The 17,966-nt window shown below is 38.0% G+C and overlaps 1 protein-coding gene across 1 annotated transcript in view; it reads left to right on the top strand.

Moving 5' to 3' along the window:
* The window catches only part of SLC2A13 (solute carrier family 2 member 13), a 164,743-nt gene that overhangs the window by 121,661 nt on the left and 25,116 nt on the right, over positions 1-17,966 (top strand). The window contains exons 6-7 of the mRNA XM_080391754.1: positions 2,968-3,088; positions 16,272-16,397. Of these exons, the coding sequence (XP_080247880.1) occupies positions 2,968-3,088; positions 16,272-16,397 (247 nt within the window). The remainder of the gene's footprint in view (positions 1-2,967; positions 3,089-16,271; positions 16,398-17,966) is intronic.

The raw sequence follows: 17,966 nt of genomic DNA, 5'->3' as shown, positions 1-17,966 counted from the left end.
AATGTAACATTTGACACCTCAATTTAGGTAGTGGTGGATATGGTACGTTTTCCTTAGCAAGAGGGCTGTTTAGTAAAAAGATAATTACTAAATCTGCTGGTGGATTTGTTTTCCGTTAAGAGTTTTCTCATGGGGTAAACTTGTATTTACTGCTGTACTTTGGTTTGCTTTTCTGAGGTTGTTGACTTTTACACTGAGTTATTACTAGTTGCTTCTCTGGTCTTTGGAGAAGCCAGGTATGCCCCAGTCTCCCATTACACAAAATGAAAAGAAAACTACTTCCTTTGCCTGCTCCTGCAAGGGTGTGGGGTGTTTTTTGGTAAAGGTTAATCAGTTTGATTTTTGTTAGATGGCAACCTACAAGATGAATCTGTAGAAAAATAGTAAAATTAATACTTTGATTAAAGCCAATGTACTGTAATTTAATTTTGTAAACTTAACACATCTTTTCCTGCTTTCTGAAAACATTTGCTAAAGAGCTAATTTACATTCAATTTGATTTATTTTGATTATTTTCAAAAATATTAGCAACTTTTGAAAAACTGAGCCTTTCTGATAGATCCAGAAGCCTTAGGAAAATTGCAGGAAACTGCTTCTGCTGAAAAAAAACCAAACCAAAACCCACACACCTTTTTAGTTCTCTTTACTACAGTTACTTTTTTCTCTCCTACAGTTACTGATTCCTCTTACTTTCCCATTCATTTTGTATCTTGGCGTCATTTCGTTATCGTTCTTCTGCTCTTTTTCTTCAGTTAATTTCTTCAAAACTGTTAATTGAGAAACATGCAGGAATTTTGACAAGTGGAGTATCCATTTTATTGTGGTTTCATTTTTCTTCTTCAGAAATTGTCAGTTTGGAAGCATGGTGGTACTTGAACATTGGCCAATTTGTATCTCTTTTTGTAACAAGAGAGGATTTAAAATATCTTCAGGATATTTTCTTTTCTTCTTTTTTTTTTTTTTTTTTTTTTTAATCTCAGCTAATGATGTACTGTAATTACATGGTTTTGTTCATCATAGAAAAACTTCCCACAGAATGAAAATATATAATAAACTTAATTTGCCAAATTTATGTATTCAGTACTTTTCCAAAGGAATAAGACATTTTCAGAGGTACTGGAAGTGAGTGTTAGTGTATTTGGCTAACTTAAAAGGCAGACAAAGCGTATTTGGAATGAATACAAATAAGATTATAAGCCCTGTCTAAAGATATTTGCTGTCTGGTTTATGGCATTTTGAAAGTACAGCAAATCTAGTGCGATATACAGCCTGCCCTGAAAACTGGGATTATCAAGGTACCTACTAGCCATACCAGTACAAAGACAAGTACAGAATAAATTGAAATCACATTTAATGGTGTGTGAGGTGCTTTCTCCACATGTAGCTTGTGATTGAGTTTAAGGTCTTAGCTGCCTTGTTCAGGTAAATGTGTGGTCCAGTCATCTGCAGTTCATGCATATTCATGCCTGTTAACCATGGCTGCTGCACAGGCACATTCATGAATAATTTTATTACACGGATCTTGTTACTGAAGATATTATTTATACCTCAGAAAAAGTTTTTCACATACTTGGTGGGTTTGCCTGCTAGGTAAACTCCTGCTTTTCTCTTTAAAAACACCATCAAACCCACCCCCAAACCTGCCAAAACATCCCCTCTGCCCTGCGCCCACCAAAAAAAAACCACCTCCCCCAAAAAAGCCAGATAATGTGTCATTTCATGAAGATTAGCAGAATGATATGTTAGGGGGTTTAAGGTAGTTGCATTTCTAAAGGTTCGCACAGATGCATTTCTGAGAAAATTGCTTACGTGCTTCTAACGCACACAGCAGAGGGATGACGAGGAGTATTTGGAATTGAACACGGTATCCTTCATTTGCCCTCAGCCATTAAGCTGTATCACTGCACTAATGCATACTGCCTTCCAACTGGGATGTGCTTTAGTGGTTTGTGAGTCTGTTTTCGTACGGTAAGGATAATGTTACTAGATCATCAGTAGCTAACTAGCTAATCAGTAAATAAAGTTATTACTAGTTCTGTATTTTCAGGTCAGGCTATACGTGTTATATGTGACCTCTCAAACAAAACATGCCACATAAATAGTGAGGATGGAAACAGGTACACAGGGTATTTTCTACAACATAGAACTCAATGCCTCATCAAGTAGCAAGATGTAAAGGTTTTATAAGTCTGAGTTTGAGCTACTTGCACTGGTGTTATGACTAGTGAAGTGTATCAATTTTCATTAAAATGATACAGCATGTTGTGTGTGCATGTGACAAATAAGGTAGGAAAACCGAGTTATGTTCTAGTAATGGCCTGTTGCAGAAAATGTGAACATTTTTTTGCCATCTTCCCTCTCATCATTTTGCCCAGCTCATACACAAGGAATTTTTGGGGGGAGACAGGAGCAAGTAGATGGGAGGGGACTTCTTCCTGGCAAATGTTGTGTGTGCTCTTTGAAGCAAGATCAGAAATTGCCGTTGGGCTTTTTGGTGGTATTTTTGTGAAAAGCCAAATTTCTTTCCTTTCACAAAGGGAAGCGGAGTCAATGAAAAAGCTGATGCTGTTTTCTGTTTTACAGGAAAGCCTGCAAGTATGGGTGTGGGAGTGGGAAGAAGTGTGGTGATTTCGAAGTCACTATTAAGTTTTACCTTTACTGCATTTTTTTCTACACCAAAATACCTGTTTGTTAACGCACTCTTCAATTCCACACGTTAAAAAAAAAGTCTCAACCTATTCATTTGATATCTGGATATTAAACCTGATGCACTTTAGCATCTAAACTAATTTAAGATGTGGAGGTAGCAAAGGGTTTTTTTCTTAGGTTCTCATCACAACTCCTTAGTAAATGCTGTATGCATAGTAATGAGGTGCCTTGCTTTCCCAAGCATAGTTCAGTTTAATAGAGGATTATTTCATGCTCTCTGAAGAAGAATATCACATTGTTCTTTATCTGTATTTTTAGGTACCGCTGTAGCACTTATTATCCTAGCTTCGGGATTTTTGCTATCAGCTCAGGTCTCGCCAAGAATCACAATTAATCCACCAGATCCTTCACATCAAAATTCTACCTGCACAAAATACAGGTGAGATTTCATGATCATTCATCCAGTCTTCTTGAAGATTGTTTCTGATGAGTTGAGTTTTACAGCCTAGTGTGTCGTAGACAATTGCAAAGTCTAGTACAAGGAACTAGACCAGATACCTCAGGTTAGAATCCTAACTTCCCTCTGTAGAGAAAATTTGACTCTTTGCTTAAATGCTCTGAATAATCCCATGGAGTTCCTTGGCTAAATAAGGTGGTTAAAGTGGCAAACTCCACACTTGAGATCTCCTCTGTTATATCACACCTGCTGCGATTTATAGTGGACACAAAGTTAGGAATATTTTAAAAGTAGTCTGCAAAAATGCTTGCTGTTATTTGTCTACTTGTAGATTTGTCTTGTATAACATCTGTAAACACTTCAAGAAGATGTGTTGCTTGCCTTTTCTTTTCCTGAGTGGAAAAAAAAAATAATCTTCCAATAATTACAGACCAAACAAATAAAAAGAAATGTGATTTTTTGACCTTTTTTCCTATTGTAGGTAGAAAGATGCACTTTCATATGTAGTCATGGTTTCAAGTAACATTAATTCTAGGGTGTTAGGAAAGTGTCGTTTTCTCAATTTTGTAGTTTTAATTCACATATGAGTGCTCTTATTTAGCTGGCAGACTAGAAAATTCCCTATTGAGAGAAGACTAGTTAAGTGGCTAAAGAAATTCTTACTTATGTTCAAAATCACTTTTACATGTGTTTGCAATAGAGAGAAATCTCAAGGAATGAGAAGTGTGCTTCTAGTTTCATTGCGATATTGGCTACAAGTTTCATGGCTTTTCATATGCCAGCACAGTGTCTTAGATGAGATTCTGAGGGTCTGAACATTTATAGACTCCTGGGGAGGGGGAAGAAGGTCTTCAAAAGAGTGTAAATAGATGCTAATATCTGCAATGTTAGATACTACCAGATATGAAGATCCCTGCATGCAAACCCCTATATTTTTACTTGTTTTATACTGCAGAGTCAACTATACTTTGCAAATTTTGGAATGTGTCTGTACAGCTTTTTCAAATGGCAAGTAATCTGGTTAAAAGAATCAAAGGGGGAAAGAGCTTCTAAATGCTCTCCTTTCAGAATAAGATAACATTGATAGCAGGATGTCAGAAGGATTTGCCTAGGACTTCAGTTAACTATTTGGAAAGGATGTCTGGAGAGAGCCAATGCACCATTTACAGAACTCATTATTTGTTATCTAATAAAGCTAGATGATCATATAACCTCAAACAATATCAAATGTGCATAGAAGAAATATGTATGGCTAGTTCACCTTAAGAAGGAATCAAAAATTATTCAACACAGGCTTTGTTTTCCAGTTAACCACAGCTAGTCAGGAAGGAAATTCAGACTCACTGAGGCACGCTTAGCCTGCCCTTCTGGGCAAAAGCATGACAAGTTAAAAGTAGTTCTCATAAAGGCATGTTGTTTCATTAAGTATTGGAATACTTTTGATCTGTCATGATTTCTGTTTCTGACATGAAGTGAGCAAAAGCAGATATGATAGAAATTCGAAGGATCTAGAAAAGAGCAATAGAAGAACAGAAATATTTTCATTTGAGAGTGTTTTGAAATAGAAGGAGCTCTCTTAGTTTAAAGATAGAAGTGAACATGTATGGGAGGATGTGAAATAATGAGCAATACATGAGAAAGCCTTAGGTGCTTCTATTTTAATCTTATACTATACCTTACTAAAAAGACACAGAAGCTAGGAGAATTGAAACTAACAAATGGAGGTAGTTGCCCACAAATCACAGAATTAGGCTACAGCACCCGCTATTTAAAATTATTTTTAAAAAATAGGGATTTATATGGTTAATAACAACTTTTGCACTTGTGGTTATTTGGGATATCAATATCTGGGCTTCAAAACATCACCAAACCCTGACCCTGCTAGAGACAAAGGTAGAATATTCCGTCAGCATCATGCATATGAGTGTCCATTATGGGAGGTGGTATCAGCCACTGATTCCATTCCAGGAAGCCTCAAAATTCTCAGGTGTCTTTAGCCGTGGTAGCAGTAAGTGCAAGAAATACTCTTTGCTTTTGGCAAGGATCAAGGTAAGAAAAACATTTTAAACATTTTGTCTCCAGTGATGTCTCCAGAAGGAGCCTAGTTTCAGCATGCCTTTCTGCCAAGCTCTTGTAGCTACACATAGAGAATATGTGTTAATGTGTTCCTTTATCTGAATTATTTCTGGAGGGGATGACATACAAGCACGTTATATTTGACTTGGAACAGTGGCTGTTCAGGATATGACTATGTCTGCTTTCTGTGCACGTGGTCAGTAAGCTGAATGAGATCTAAAAAAATATTTTTGTCATGAGAAAGTAGATGGCGTTTTCACCATTCCAGTTGGGTTGGAAGAACTTTATAACATGCTTGGCCTTGGAAGAAAGAGAAGGTGCGGACTGCAAACCAAAGAAAAGCTAAAGAGTGAGCGGTATGTTGTGGGGCTCACCTCTCTTATTTTTAGCCCTGGAGGTATTCCCCATGGCAGTTATGGAGCGGAGTCAGAGAGATCCTTAAATCTGAGGATTTGGAAGTAAAAGTCTACTCTGCATACTGCCAGCCCAGTATACTTTCTATGCTGCTCTAAGAATAATGGCATTAAAGGAGCTGTACAGATAGCAGTCACGTAGGATAGCATATGTCACTGTAGGGATAGTTACAAATAAGATAGCAAGTCAAAGTAAAATGAAGTCATTTAATGGCAGTGATCTCCTGCTGTTTAATCCGTGTTTCCATGTTTTAGCTGGCTTTGGTATAACTGCTGGTACCTCATATTGCTTAGCATTGTGTCTTGCAAGCCTTGAAGACGTCTCAGAACGTTTTGGAAAAGGAAAAGACAGCAGGACTTCAGAAGATCAACACATAATGCCAGCTCCCTATAGCCATCATAATCACTTTTAGATACATGTGCCTACACAAATGCAACACATAGTCTGCTTCATCTGATGGTGATGCAGTGCTCTCTGAGGTGAGGTGCACTTAGTCAGTCTAAACCTGTCTGCAGCTTGGCTGTCTCAGAGGTATGGAGGTGTTTCCTAAATACAACTTGTATTTGTCTTTGCCAAAATGTATTTGTAAATTATAAAAACGTCAGTAATTTATTTTTTTTTTCTGACAGAAGTTTCACTGATACCGTGTGGAGTAAAAATGCTTTTTATGTTTGCAAATCCATTGGGTTGGAGTAAGTGTGGGTGTCCGTTATGGAAGCCTTAGGCTGACCTACTGCAAACAGTCTGTTCGTTTGTTGTTCCCTCAGATCCATATTCCTCTGCACAGATTCATTCCTGCTGCTAGAATAACAATGCAGATAGAGCAGACTAGCAAAGAAAGAACAGTCACTGTCCTAATTCAAAAAAGCACCTAGGGCTTGAATACCATGTTTTGAAAGAGCCATGCCATGCAAACGGAGTTACAAGTCACCTGTAAGGTAACAAAACTGTAAAATAACAAACCTGTAAGATTACAAATCAGTAAGATACGCTGCAAATACAAAGTAAATTTTTTACATTTGGCGTAGAGATGTACAGTATCATAGTTGATCAACAGCCACAAAGTAATCCATAATTAAATGATAAAAACCTGAATGTGTCATCAGGACATCATGGAAATAACGCAAATCCAGCAGAACACACTGAACCCTGAAATTCACTTTGCCTCCTCGCAAATGGAAGTAGGTGGTTGTCTCAGTGAGGAAGGGCAAGATGAGCTTGTCTGTGTGCCGTTCTTAAATCAAACCTCATTTTCACACTCAGCCCATGTAAGACGGCATAGATTGTTGCAGTGTGACCACCCCTTTTCTTTGATCTTAATCTCTGCAGCAGCTCTGATCTGTTACTCATCATCAAGGCCACAGAGAAGTTCAGAGGTAAATTTAACAATGCAAAACAACACCATCCCAAGATTTTTCATCTTAGAAATTAAAAGAGGAGCTAGCCATTCCTATTGTTAATCTGACTACTCAAAACTCTATAAACGTGTTCGCATTTTTACTGGGAACTTGGCTGGTTCTGGAAGGAGGTCGAGGTTGGGCATGTGCACTAGCTACCCTACCACCTTTCCCAAATCTTTGAAGAATCAAAGGTGTGACTGTCTCATTCTACTTTTCTCTGGGATGTTCATCCATTTCTGGAAAATTATCATTGTCCCGTTGCCTTGTGTTCTTGGTCTTTTTGTCTCATTCATGTGTCTGTCTCTCTTAATGCAACTTTTTGAGACTTGGTCAGCTGTAGAAGACATGACGTGCATTTCTTCTGCATAAACAATATTTTTCACCTCAGTAACTATATGAAAACAGTAATTTTTGTGTTAAGCTTAGGATAATCCTCCTATCCCATGGAAATGATACCTGTGCACAAGGACTTTCTCAGATTCCTTCCCAAGCTGATTGTCTTCAGAGTTTGATTAAAACAATACAGGCAGTGCCAGCTGTTCTGGGTACACAAGGGCTCTGTTGTTCATCTTTGAATTAGTCACTCTCACGTGGTTAATGTTCCTAAGCTCATTGTACAAATATACACCACTGAGATGAAGGCGCCAATATTTAGTAGCCTTACAGAGCAATTTTACAGAATAGCTAATAGGCAGAAATATGTATTTTATTTATAATTAATAAAATATAGCAAAAGTATATAATTGTGGTCAGTCCTGAAAAACTCAGCTAACCTAGCAACTGAAGCTGGTTTTATTCTATTTAACAGCTTTAGGATACATATAGTAAGTATACTGGCTATTGTACTTTATTTTGTGAAGTCATTGACAAGCTGATATATCTGCAAACTAGATGTCGGTGGTCTTCATACTGTCACTGTATCATAGAACCAGTGATTTTTAAATGTGATTCTCACTTTCTGTTTCTAGTGTCAAAATGACTGAGCTACTGGTCATTCTGGCAACTGAGAATAGCAATCATAAATATAGTAATGTGTTTCTGCTATTAAGGTCAGAAAACTATGAGTATGTAAAGAGGTAAACACATTTGAGAATACTTTTGCCAGCCCTTATGAAATGTAATTAAAAATCTGATAGACGGTTTATGTTCTAGAACTGTAAAATTACCTCAACAGGGTCTTGAACTTTTTAAAGTAGATAATAGAAGGATATATTGCTTGGTAATGATTTTTCACTTGCTGGCATGTTGTTCCTATCAATCAAAACTTATAATTCAATGTAAAATCTTAAGAGATAGGAAACAATATGTGAGTTCTTTGTAGGAAGCATCTTTAATGTGAATGAGGAAAAACTCATCTCATCAATTTAAACATAAAGATTTGAAGGGTGACTTACCTGAACTGTAAGGTCTGTGCGTATAATGCAGACCCTGTAACCACTGTTAACATTTCCACTTAACTTCATTTTTGAGTCAACTTCTGCATTACCAAGGAAACAAGTTGTTTTATTCATATAGTAACCCATCAACACTTCACGGCTCTGCTAATAGTTCTAAGAATTCACTGTTTAACAAAACCTGAAAAAATGCTCAGGGAATTATTTTTTTAAAACTTTTCAAAGTGAAGGTGTTATGCTTTATATGATCTGCAGGTTTTAGTCACACAAGGATGATTTTAATCAAGTTCGGACAAGGCTTGTATCTGATCTGCCTGGAAACTGGGAGTATAGTATCTATGTGTAGCGTCTCTTTGGTAGGCTAGTTTTAAAAGCAAAGTACTATACGGACACTGCCATTACGTTCAAAGTAAAGGCACATGTAAGTCAGTTGTTTCTGTGATTTATTATCTGTGTCGCTCAGTTCCAGGCATGAATCAGGAAGCTGTTGTGCTGGGGGCTATATAAATTCAGAAAAAGACAAGATCATCCAAGACAAGAGACATTTGACATCTATGTGCAAGTAGATCAGGACGCTTCTCATGTGATGTCAGCATCCCAGCACAGTCTGCTGACAAGGTGCTTATAGTAGTAGTGGTGGAGCTGTGATGATCTAAGGAGTTGAGCAAAGCAGCAGTTTGTAGAGAGTAGTTTCTTTTATCGGACTATGATAGGTAGGAAAAATGGATGAGCCATCGAGGTCCTCTTCAGGTCTAAAGTGAAAGTAGCAAAGACCAAGATGCTGAAAACAGGTGCTCTGAGTTTATATAAAACTTACCATTGCTTAGTTTAGGCATGTGAGTCATTGGAAAAGAGGGTTTAAGGAAAGTTCGAAGAGAGCTGATCTATTTATATGTCTAGCATATCAAGAAGAATAAGGATTCAGTACTGGTCTGGAATTTTTACCTAGGAAGGAGTCACTGAAGAACAGTCTCAGTGGACTAGATGGAGCAGGAGCCTGATCTGAAGATGAAAAATGGTTGATCATATTTGAATGTAACTTTGATTTAGATCTGTTGGAGTAGCTGCGTGGTAATTTACAGAACTGTAGGTAGCATATGAGTACTGTGATTATAAATGGTAGCTTTTCTTTATGGACATCACTGAGTGGATACATGTGTTACCTAATTGACTGCCAGTAGACCTCAACAAATAAACTTCTCTCATTTGGTCTCCTTTAATAGCAGGAAAGTGCTCGTGAAGTCTGAGTGGGTTTTTCTCATTCTTTGTGAAATACTGTGTTTTCCGTGTCCCAGATATGACAGCTTGAAGTCGTGTCTTGTAGTTAGCCCACATTTTAACTATTTAAAGTATCCCCCATATTCTTAGCCAATGATATTGAATCAAAGTCTTGTAGTTAGCTGTTGGAAGCAACACAGGATTCATCAGAAGTGTAACAAAATGCTTGATTTCATGCCTGAGGTGCAGTGAAGCATGCAAACATGCAGACAGCACGAGACTTCAGGTGCAAGCATCAGGCAGTTTTAAACAAGGTCCTAATAACTAACTGAAGTGAGTTTGTGTATAAGCAAGCAATTTGCAAAAAAAAACCAACCCCAAAGCTCTTTAATCATGTAGCTGGGTGAAAGCTAAATGCACCAATGTCCTCTCATGTCAACAGAGCTGATAAATCTACTGCAGTAGTTGTCCAACAGTACTTATATTTTTGTTGAATTCAATTTCTTGTTTGGATTCATCGGTTGCCTGCATCCCTTGCTGAGTCCAGTTGAATAAGCGTGACTGGTGATCCTCAGCCTGGCTGTCTTGGCCGTTTTCTTTCAGTTGGGGCCAGAGGAGGAGGCATTCTCTGGTTGTAGACAGGACAATACTAGCACAGAAGCAAGGAAGGCCTGATTCCCGTTTGTTGATTTTCTCTGAGGAGCTGGAAAGCACCTACACCATATGCTAAGGGAGGTAGAGGATTGTGTGCGTAACCAATCATGAGAGCAAAAGGTAAACCTTTTTTGTAGGTAGGATGGACGATCTCCCCCTGGCCCAGGGTCATGTCTCCAGTATGGCAAACAGCAAGGTGGAAAGAGTGGAGAGCAGCACAATCAAAGTGACATTCTTTTCCAGCCTGTGGTGATTTGCAGCTTATGTTCTCTTTGGGTGGTATGTGCTAATCCTCAGTAGATATTGCAAGACCCTCCTGTCCCTACATCGAGCCTTTCCTGCCTGAGGCATTTTTTATTTTTCCTACACTTCTACGAGGAAAACCTTTTCCAGGAACATGATTATTTGCAACATGTGGAGCAGAAGCACTGGGTTCAACAAGCTCACGAGGGTGGAATTTACTCTGTGGAGAAGACAGGACATGAGCAACATGTCTTGTGTAGGGTATCTCAAGTTGGAATAGACTCATAAGGTTCATCAAGTTCAACTTGCATGTTGAGAGTTTATCATATTTTCACATATAACTTACTGCTTCACATACATGGGCTGTATGTGCATCATACGCTCAGTGAAAATGATGAGTCCAAAACAAATGGAAAGCGTACATCCCCAATAAGTGCCTGTTGTGGATGTTTTTGATACTCCCAGTGGCTGTTAATGCTACCCATGTAGTAGAATATTGTGAAATCAGGTGTTACATTCTGGAAAAGAACTACACAGTCCATAATATGCTACCAAGCTCAGTTTGTGTTTCTATAACTGGATGATAGGGACATACTGCTACAGTTTTATAATCAGATAACAGAATATGGAAGGCAAACCCAGAAGTTCTTTATAATGTGGCAAAAGTGGAAACTGATTCAGAAATTGAGGTTCAGCTCGAAAAAGACAACATAGTGTGACAGAAAGAGAAATGGCACCTGCAGAGCAAGGGCACTGAGCAGAGGTCTTTTACTGCTAAATCACTCACCGAGAAGTGGCAAGGTACAATTTGCAGCTCAAATTAAAAGGCTTCTGAGGATTGTAGGAAAATCATTATTTAGAAGGTCATTTTACAAATTTAAGGCACAAAATGTAATGACAAACCAAATGTAAGTATGAAGTATTCTAAGCAGTGTGGGAAAAGCAGAGGAAGAAGCAATTATGAACAACCTTTCATCTGGAGGGTCACTTTAGCAGGTCAGAGATTTTATTCAATCTCTTTAGAGACTGCACTACAGGCTTGTTAACTACACTGTTGGAAAGAAAGAAAACAGTAATCTTGGTATCAAGAAAAATGTGTACAGCTGGCTAATTAATAATTTTTCTATATACTTTAATTCCTTTGTGGAAGAGCAGGGCATTGTGATCTTTGTGATCAACCTGTAACCTCAGGGACCGTTAATCGGGCAGGCTGCTCCAGAGCAGAGCATTCTGAAAGCTGACAGTGCTGGGCCGGCAAGAAATTGCTAGCAAGTTGGAGTTAGTGCTGTCAGGCTTTCTAGGTGTCAGATATTCCATCTGGTCAGCTGGCGAGGACATAAGAGCATGGAAGCCTTGACTGTGTTGGCAGAACGGAGTGAGGATTTGCAGGTTTGGGGATATCTGGTCTTGAAACGGGCCGTCAGTAAACATGCACTGACAATGAGGCAGGAACACAGAAATCCCATTTCATGGCAGTTCCCAATAAGCTGAGAGGCCAGGCTACTGGGAAGCTTGTTCTATAGACTTCATAGCACTGAAGCTGCAAAGAAGCCGGGCATCTTTGGACTTCTGGAGCCTCACATTCCCGGTTGTTGTTATTCTGCTACATAGGCTGAAGCATCTGAATTCTAGATGCTCGCCTTTCTGTTGGGTTGCCTAGGAGCCCAGCTGGTAAGCAGGGAGGAAACTGGGCACATTATAAAACCTTTCTGCTGTAATGCTGTCTGCTTTCATCAAAATCAAATCATCTCTCTGAGGTATTTCAATCTTGAAGAGTTGTCAGTCTGATAGAGAACCATCCTGCCTGGGAATTTTCAACTGGCTCGTCACAGAGGAACCCGTTTCCAAGGCACTGCCTCGTAACCTTAGCACGAAAATATATATTTCATGATAAAGTACAAGCATATTTCCCATTTATAATTGGATGCAAATTTCCTTTCCTACATAAGACACCCTGGAATATTCCGGTATAGAGCTTTCAAGACTGTAACTGATCTCTGCTGCAGATTTGATGAAGTATTAGTATCTTTATAGATACATACTGGCATCTATTTGGGTAGGGCTGATAAGAAGGTACATTTAAGGACAGGAAGGAGATCTGTAGCGGATAGTTACATGTCAATAAGTATATTGAGCATTTCTTTTCCTATTATATTGTGTCTCCTTGGTTATTTACATCACTATGAACGTATGTAAGAATATGTGCTCAGTTTCAAATTGTTCAAATATTTTTGTTTAGCAAATACTAATGGGGCTAGAATGAAGAAGAGCATAAGCCTGAAACTACTATATATTTTATTTCCATTTTTTGAGAGATACTAAGAGTAAAAAGCCTCAGCACATGATTTTTTGTTTGTTTTTAAATGGCTTTTTTTTTAAAAAAAGTCTTCCTTATTTCATACTGCATCTTCAGTGATCATCAGTCTGTTAACTGATACAGATTACTGTGTTAGAAAACGGTTTTAATGTGTATATGGTTTTTTTTAGAGGAAAAATGTTGATCTTCATCTTGGAAAAAGTGATGACTACCTCATCAAAGTCAACATAAAATTTTTTTATCGCTGATTAAACAGGGCACAGAAGAACACTAGATGCTCTGAACAGCAACTACCCACCCTAAGTCTGCTGAGAGTTACATTTGAGAGAGCTTTAAGTCTTGTATGTTAAATTTATGGGTTTCCCTTGACGCAAATTGGTCTTGTCTCTAAAACTTAAAGTCAAAGCTTGATAGTATGAACTCACTATATAGCTAATGACAGAAAATCCTAATGCAAAGGTAAAGGGTTTACAAATATTTGTCATTTAAGTTTTCAATGTGAAAGACACGCTTCAGAAAAGCTGTGGAAAATAATAATGTTAAATTAGTTAATCTTTTATGAGTAACTATAACCTCTAACATTTAGCATGACGTGAAATCAAGCAGCCTTTGTTATGCTGAATGCCAACTGGAAGACCAGTTGGACTTGATGATCTTAAAGGTCTTTGCCAACCTGAACGATTCTGTGATTCTCTGATATAAAATAAAGCCCAAGGAACAGCTGAGCTAACAGCCCTGTAGGCAGGCACTGGAAGCGATAATCAAATTTCTCAAGTCTTTCCTGGACTGCTGGTGGTGGGAGTGGGGCAGGTTAGTAAGATACGTTCTGCTTCCCAGTTGGCTGGTTACTGATACCCAACAAATAAGAGGTTATGTGGAGTTAACCGTAGACAATGTTCAGTTCTGTTACTCATCTCATGCACTGATTTTTGTGAGGACACTGAAGGAAATGACGAGGCATCCTGTCCCCATCCTGTTTGTGTGCTAGCACCACTATAAAGATGATGTTCATCAGTGTGTCTAATTGTCATTCTCTGCATTCCTGTGTCTTGCTGGTGCTGGCTATTTGACTGTGTTTCTGCTTGAAGTAAAACCCCAAAAGAATAAATCTAGAGAACCCTTGAACCCTGAAATTTTACAAAGAGAATTGTTGTCTAAAGACCGCTTTAATGTGTTAAATTCTGCACACGGTGTTCACATTGAATATAATTTACGCATGGTTGACTTAAAAAATCCAGTGCTGCACTTGATAGCACATAGTATTTGGAAATGGCTGTGTTCTGTGCCAGGATGCCATGGTGGATTTGCTAGCACCCTGGGTCTTTTTATAGATTGATGTTGTTAGCAAGTACTTTGATACGCAACATAATTGGAGTGGAAGATGTTCTACTGTATGAAAATCATACATCAGCATCCAGTTTGATATCATAGGATTCTTTTCACTCAAAGATGCTGTATTTTTTTGTTATTTTTAATGTTATTATTCGTGATTTACAAAAATGTTTTTATTAATTTGCTGTCTTCTGTTCCTGTCAACTGTTTTGTTTGCTGCCCATTGCTGTTCTAATATGAATTAATAAAATGTAACTAAGTCTTGCTAATTTAATATTGGAATTATCCTTCCTTTCATAATTGATAATTACAGAGTTACAATTTTCTCATTTATCTTTGCAAAAGAGGGAATATTTACTACAGTTAGATAATACGTGATTGACTTTACCTGAAAATTCTGTTTCACCTCCACTGTAAAAATGTTTTGTGTGGTTTATATCTCTATTAAGAACTGATTTAATGTAGCTTTCCTAGTATTAAAAAAAAGATGTTCAAACCAGAATTTGACCTATCAGTTAAGCAAGACGAAGTTGTATGTATAACAGATCTATTTTCTAAAAAGTAGACGACATGGAAATTCTGAAGTAATTTCATAATTTAGAAAGAATATAATAACAAAAGTGCACACATTTCTGAAACTTTGGAGAAATAGAAACGTGCAAATGAAGACATTGTTTTTAAAACTTCCCCAACACTCTTTTTTTGCCAAGGACCTTATGAATTGACCTTATTGTAACTCTTTTAGAAACGTAAGAGTAAGAAGAGTTTGAGTGACTAGATTTTAAGCATGTGCTTTCAGACTTTTAAAACTGATATTATCAGCTTTACTGATTTAGTTTCTTGGAACTTTGTTATACAGTTGCTTTTATGTTTTCTCATAATGATTTAAGCAGATTATTTCATCATTCACTAAGTCTTTGTTGTGATAAAGTTATACACTCAGAAAGGATTATTTCCTTGGATTTGTTGTTACAGGGATGTATGCTGAAGCTATTTTGGGCATCTTAATTATACATTTCCGGATGTTACATTTTTAATTTTAATTTCAGATTTCCAGACTTGCTCCATATTTTGCAGTTTCTTATCCTCCTATTTTAACTCCTAAAGATATCCCTTTAGACTGTATCAGGGGCTTTACTGGTGAGAATGTATCTCTGAATCTGAGATGGCTTCTGGGGAAGATAAACGTCTGGGCAGTTTAACCACAGTAGCAATGGCCTTGGGTTTGCAAGATCTGGGGAAGCTTGAGCTAGAAGCTTTCAGATAACTTGCACTGCACGGAGGGTTTTGGAATGCCTTCATAGCTCACATGCCTCCATCCCGCTCGGTTTGTTCTCAGGGGCAGGTTTTAGACTGACACCTAAGTGAAGTATCTGTGGGGCGCTTGATATCTAGGCTCCCAGCAGAGTCAGTGGGAAAGAGGTCAGTGCAACCAGTGCAGTCTAGAGAACAGTTTTACCGTGTAGTCGTTTGAAGAGCTTGCAAGGTTGCATTGAGGAAACTTTGCCTAAATGTAAGCATCTGGTGGTGTTTGAGGCTCCCAAGGAAATCAGAGACATCTGTGCAGAGCTGACAAGTGTGATGCGTGGTAATGATCTACAAGATCACTGCACACTCTGCAGCGAGAGGTGAAGGGCAGGTGGAATGTTGTTGGGCACTAGATACCTGCATGTGAATTGCCTCCGTTGACATATTGACTCTGTCCATTGAATGGGAAATCAGGTGCTGAGTTCCCACGTGGAGACGCGTGGTGTTGTGATCTCAGACTGACTCCCACAACTGTATGTGCCCAAATTCTTGTTTGATTATTAGGTATGATGTATTATTCCTTCTCTTGAACCCCGGTCTATCTTTTTTTAATCAAAATTCATCCCACAAGTTGAATTCTCCTACAGCCTGGTCAGGTGTCACTGGGAGATTTGCAGCTGGGCCACCAAAATGTGGTACAGAGGAAGGTGAAAGTGATCTGTATTAGTTTTTGGGCAGTTTCTGTTATCTGTCTCCAACACTGACAACCTGACTACAGTGCATCCCAAGACTGATAAGGAGATACTGTTGGTTTTGACATGTACAAATGAGTAAAGTGTTGCTTAAGTGTTTATTTCTTTCTCTTTCAGCTATTGTAATGGATGTATGTTAGATCCAGATTGTGGTCTCTGCTACAAATTGAATAAATCAAGTGTTGTTGAGTCCTCCTGCATTCCTGTTGATAAAGGTTCTACAATGAAAGCAGCTTGGGGCAGGTATGTCACTTCTCAAGATTTTCTGGTCTTGTGCTCTGTGGGCTGGTGTGTTTTATGCTATTGAAAACACTTTTGCTTTCACATAAAATATTACTCGTAGGATGTTGTGGAAGAAAAAAATAACTTGGCATTGTCAGAAAAAGGCTATTACGTTCTAACAGCTGTTCTAAATAAAAGCCTTGACCCTGATGCGTGCAGCCAGTTCGGTGTAGTCTGCCACTTAGAAAGTATGGCAAAAGTACACTAGCAATTAGGAAAACAGCTTTTACCTGAAGTCTTCATTCATTTGAGGTGGCATATTGCCTAGGTATACACTTAAAACCCTCTGCATTAATGTTCTTTTAAAATGCTTTAATTAAACGACACTTTCAATATTGGCCTACTAAAGAAACTGAGTTACTCAGCTGAATCATCTAAAATGATAAAAATCTGAAAATTTCACATTGTCAAAAGCATGTTTTGTGGCCACAGATTTCTGTGTTCCTGTGCTTAAAAGCAGCAGCATGCCTTATATTGCAGTTAGGTTGTGTAATTGTGTGCGTTCGTAGATAAGTCCCAGTGCAACTGCAAAGTACATCACACCTCTTTTTGTTAACACAAAGATTTCCTGTGAAGTCACAGCAATGTTCAGGGTTTCTGAAGTATTGACTGTTCTTAAGGAATGGCTTTATGAGTTGGAACAGCATCCTGTAAAGGCTTTATTGATACTTTAATAATGAATAGGGCTTGAGTTAGAGTTTAAGATGGCTCAGTGCCACAAGGGAATTATATAATTACTGCTGATAAAATGTGTAATTACTACTGAGAAAACCTCCTCGCTGTAATTCTTCTGTGCCACCAGCATGCCGTAAACATACCTGCGAAACAGGGAAACAGGCATTCATGTGGTGGTTTGGGCTTTTTGATATTTTTTTTTTTTTTTAATTTTCCTGTGTATTTCTCAGAAGTTAAAACCAAGTGCCTTGGTGGCAGTGAGTCATTTTGGACAGAGGTTGGAAGCTATGAAAAAAATCTAATTCTAGAGTCACTAATTTTAAATTATTCTAAAATTACCCTCCTTTTGATTTCAGTACTGTTAGAATGTTGTGCCTAGTAGTTCGTTCCAGATGTGGAGCAGGGTAGTTTACATTCTTTATAATCCTAATTTAAAAGCACTGTGATCATTTATTCTTTATTAATTTATTCTTTATTAATAAATAATCATGCAAACTGCAAAATCTCATCCCTCTTGCTTGTTCTGTGACTGTCTTCAATGATATGCATCATACCTTGCATGTTACCTAATATCCTGACGTGCTCTGCAGCACTTGAACTCTCCTATTTGTAAGGTAACAGATCTCAGCATGCCAAGTCAACATTCATTTCATATATACTGTAGTTTTAAGTAACATGTCTGTGGTTAGCAAAATGGTACTAGCATGCACAAAGACATAAATGGCAACATAAACTTGTTATGAATAGTTGATAGATAAAATCAAACTTTATTTATTAGGCAGTGTTATTGTATAACATAGTAAATGTGAGCATCAGGGATCCTTTTATATTCCTGATTCACTCTCACATAGCACT

This window comes from Falco punctatus (assembly GCF_963210335.1).
Source record: "Falco punctatus genome assembly, chromosome: 6".
NCBI classification, from domain to species: domain Eukaryota; kingdom Metazoa; phylum Chordata; class Aves; order Falconiformes; family Falconidae; genus Falco; species Falco punctatus.
Note: the sequence above shows the minus strand (reverse complement) of the source record. Positions and strands in the feature narration are given on the sequence as shown.